The 4,102-nt window shown below is 64.4% G+C and overlaps 1 protein-coding gene across 1 annotated transcript in view; it reads right to left on the bottom strand.

Annotated features, from left to right (window-relative positions):
• The window catches only part of PANX2 (pannexin 2), a 6,497-nt gene extending 2,518 nt beyond the window's left edge, over nt 1–3,979 (bottom strand). The window contains 4 exon segments of the mRNA XM_014549179.1: nt 2–301; nt 303–850; nt 1,300–1,561; nt 3,938–3,979. Coding sequence (XP_014404665.1) covers nt 2–301; nt 303–850; nt 1,300–1,561; nt 3,938–3,979 — 1,152 coding nt within the window.
• Between the last annotated feature and the right edge of the window lie 123 nt (nt 3,980–4,102).

Genomic DNA, 4,102 nt, shown 5'->3' with positions numbered 1-4,102 from the left:
CGTGGTTGGACTGCGCCAGCGCCGCCAGCAGCTGCCGCACCACGTTGTCGTACATGAGGTCGCTCTCGTTGGTGATGAAGTCCAGGCGGTTGAGCGACTTGATGTGGTCGCGGTTCTCGTTGCAGAACATGGCGAGGATGTTGATGTCGCAGAACTGCGAGCCGCGCCACTGGCGGCGCGTCTTGATGCCCACCTTGTGCAGCTTGTCGAAGATGAAGTTGCTCTTGCGGAAGATGAAGAGGTGGATGAGGTTGACGAGGATGATGAGGTTCATGGCGCACAGCAGCACGATGTCCACGCCCGCTTTTCTCGTTCTGCTTCTGGGTGGCGTAGTAGGTGCACAGGTAGGAGATGGGCGCCACGCTGAGCAGCAGGATGAGCAGGTGGCGCGCCAGGTAGAGCTTGGCCAGGAAGTTGCTGCGCCCGCGCCGCTCCAGGTACTTTTCAAACAGGTTCTGCTCGGGGCTCTTGTCCTTCTCCGCATTCTCGATGATCTCGCGCTTCTCGCGCTCCGTGATGCCGGGCCCCTTGGACTGGATCTGCTTCTCGATCTTGGGCGCGCGGCCCTCCGCCGCGCGGTGGTAGCAGTTGTCGATCTCCTGCAGCAAGAAGTTGAGCTCGGAGGTGAGGCGGGTGGAGGCCAGGAACTCCCAGCCCAGCGCGGGCACGTACATGATGGCCGCAAAGGCCAGCAGCGAGTAGGGCAGCAGCTTGTGCTCGAACAGCGACGGCCACAGGCTAGCGTCCACGCCGGGCAGCGCGTCCCGCAGCTCCGTCCAGCAGTAGCCGCGGGCATACAGTGCCTGGTCGCGGGTGAAGTTGTGTGGGGTGTAGCAGTAAATGGGTTCCTCTGGGGGGAGAGGAGAGGGGGCTGGGGCGCCAGACCCTCCCCGGCCACGGCCCCACCCACACCCGGGCCTGTAGAGGCTGCTGCTCCTCAAACACTCCCCTCCCTCATGTCCCAACCGTGGGGCAGGGTCGCACTGGGCACCCCCCCCCCCAGCAGTGGGCTACCCCTTCGGTTAGGTTATGGCTGTGCCCACTGCACCTGGGACCAGCCTGCACTGCCAGCAGGCCCTCCTCCCAAGGCCACCGGGCTCTGTGCAAAGGGGAAACCAGCCCCTGAGAGGAGCAGGGCAGGCCATGCCCCGAGCCAGGGCCGCCTTCCAGCTGGACCAGCCCGGGCCTGGCCCCGCCCCAGCTGCCCCTGGCCTTCCCCTGAGGACAGTGGCCCTGGGTTCCCCTGGAAACCCCATGGCTGAGTGGCAAGGCCACATGCAGCATCCGGAAAGTCCTTACCACAGAGAGGAGAGCCGGTGCTGGGGTGCAGCCTGGGGGAGGAGCGAGCCTGCACCTGCGTCTGCGCAGTCCCACGCTGCTGTGCTGAAGGCTCCCTGCCCCAGGCCCCTCCCGACCCTCCGACCCTCTGAGTCCGGGAGTCCGAGTGCCCTCCCGCAGGGGAGCTGAGATGCTCCTGCACCGGTGGCTCCTGCCAGCAGCACCTGCCCTCCGGGCCCCGCGCCCCCAGCTCTATGGAGCTGCTCTTCTGGCCGGCGAGACCCTACCCCAGCCACCCCCAAACCAGGCTCATGGCCCCCACCTCCTCCTCTCAGCCCTCTCACCCCAGGGGAGGTCCAGATCCCGCCCAGACCCCACACCCGACAGGCCTCCGTGTGGGGCGCTGCAGCTGGCTCCCTAGAACCCGCGACTAGGTTACTTCACAGACTGCCCATGGGTGAGGTTAGGGCTCTCAGTGGGGCGATGGGCCTGGGTGACTGGGTGGCCTCATGTGATCACAGGGGCCCTTTAAGGGAGGCAGGAGCATCAGAGTCAGAGAGAGGTGTAAGGGCCGGCCAGTGGCTCAGTGGTTGAGCGTCGACCTATAAACCAGGAGGTTACGGTTCAATTCCTGGTCAGAGCACAGGCCTGGGTTGCGGGCTCCATCCCCAGGAGGGGGTGTGCAGGAGGCAGGCGATCCATAATTCTCATCACTGATGTTTCTCTCTCTCTCCCTTCCTCTCTGAAATCAATAAATATTATAAAGAAATAAAAAGGTGTAAGGAAGGAGACAGAGGGTGGGCCAGGGCGAGAGACCCAGGGGTGCAGGGGCCTCGGAGCTGGAGAAGCCCAGGGAGGTGGCCCTGCTGACACCTTGGTTCCAGCCCATAGGACACATTTCAGGCTTCTGAGCTGCAGAACCGTGAGCGTCCATTTGCGTTATTTTCAGCCACTAAGTCTGTGCTGTAGGCGGAGGCTGGCCGCACCCACCGAGACCCTCCCTGGAGCCTCCCCCAGGGACCTGAACAAACACGCTCCCAGGGCGCTGGCCCCCACGGGAGGGAGGGGCCTCAGAACTGGCTGGGCTGGGGCCTCACTCCTCACAGGCCCAGCCTGGAGGTCGGGGTGGGGGTGTGTGTGAGATGCTTGCCTCCCGTCCTTTCTGAAAAGGGAAGCAGAGGCCGAGCTGGGGCACTGGCTGTGGTCGGAGAGGTGCACGGACTGCGCTGGAACCTCATTAGGTGGCTGTTTGAGGAGTTGCTGGTCCCCTGTCCAAGGACCCTGGTAACCCTTGAACTCAGTCTCTCCCCTGTCGTGGCCACACACCCATCTGACCTCTCCATCCACTGAGGGGTGGTCCATGTGGTGGGGGTCACTCACAGCAGCTCTGACCAGGAGCGATGGGGGTCTTTTGCCATCCACCACCCTCTAAGCCCGGGCACCCGAGGGCCTAGCATTTGGGCAGCTCCCAGCTAGGAGGCCAGCAGTGCCTGGTCGGCCCCTCCACCCACCAGCAGGGCCCAGGTGGGTGCACCATCTCCCCGTGCAAATGCAGGCGGCTCCACGGCAGGCCCGGCTGGACCAGGATGCCCAGGAAGACCCCAGCAGCCCAGGCCCGGCTGGACGCAGAAGGTGCCGAGGCCCTGCCTGGCTGAGCTGGCCTCAGTCCTGGCCTCCCCTCTGTGTGCATCGTACTGGGAACTGTCTCTCAAAAGGCAGTCCAGTCTCAATCCCCGCTATCTGTGAACCTGACCTCGCTTGGGAATAGGGTTTCTGCAGATGCAATAAAGTTAAGACGAGGCCACACTGGAGTGGACGCCAACCCAGTGGCTGGTGTCGTAAGACAGGAGGTTTGGATACAGACACGTAGAGAGGAGGCCCCCAGGAGAAGAGGAGGCAGAAACTGGGCGATTCAGCCTCGTGAAGCCAAGGACTGCCAGGCCCCCAGAGCGGGAGGAAAGCAGGGGCCCCTCCCCGGAGCTCTGGGAGCCCGGCCCTGCCCACGCCTTGATTTTGGACCCCAGACTGTGAGAGAGTCAAGTTCTGGTTCTAAGCACCAAGTTTGTGCTAATTTGTTCAGCAGCCCGGGAACCGGGTCCGCCTGCCCACCCTGAGGGACGCCCCGGTGTGGGCAGCACCCACACCCGACTCAGCAGCTGTGGGCTTGTCCTGGCCCCGGGGTGCCCCCCGCCCTGGGGGGCATTAGGCACCGTGGACAATGGGTGTCCCCTAAAAGGCGAGACCTTCGGGAAAGTGGATGCAGAGTGCAGGGACGTTGCCAATGTCACTCGGGGGACAGAGCTGCACTTCCCTCCTAGAGGAGCCCTGATCCCTTCTCCATGGACAGGCACCCCCGGCCCTCAGACACGGCATTGGGGCTGGGAGGGTCCTCTCACGGTCACCTGGGCCTGAAACCCTTGCCAGCCAGACCCTGGGGGTGCGATTGGGTCTCCAGCCGCCCACCTCGGGGAGGCCTCATCCTGTGGCTGAGCAGAGCTGGCCTGCTCCTCGGGGGACCCGCCCCGCAGTCAGGCCCCAGGCGGGCTCTGCTATTCCCATCCATCACCTGTAGCGTCTCCTGGTTCTCACCTGGCCACTCCTCCTTCCTCAGACCCTGCCCACTCCCCTCCTGGGCTCCCCTTCCCACGCCAGACCCCACTCTCATCTGTGCCCCGACGTCGAGGTCCAGGATGGGGTCCATCCCGGGTTCCAGGTGAGCGAATGGGAGGTAAAAACCACGCTGGGAGCAGAGGGGCAGGAGCAGCCGAGTGACCGGCAGCACAGCAAGGGCGGCGGTGTTGAGGGGCTGCTGGGAGGCCCGGCT

Source organism: Myotis brandtii, unplaced genomic scaffold, assembly GCF_000412655.1.
Source record: "Myotis brandtii unplaced genomic scaffold, ASM41265v1 scaffold537, whole genome shotgun sequence".
NCBI lineage: Eukaryota > Metazoa > Chordata > Mammalia > Chiroptera > Vespertilionidae > Myotis > Myotis brandtii.
Note: the sequence above shows the minus strand (reverse complement) of the source record. Positions and strands in the feature narration are given on the sequence as shown.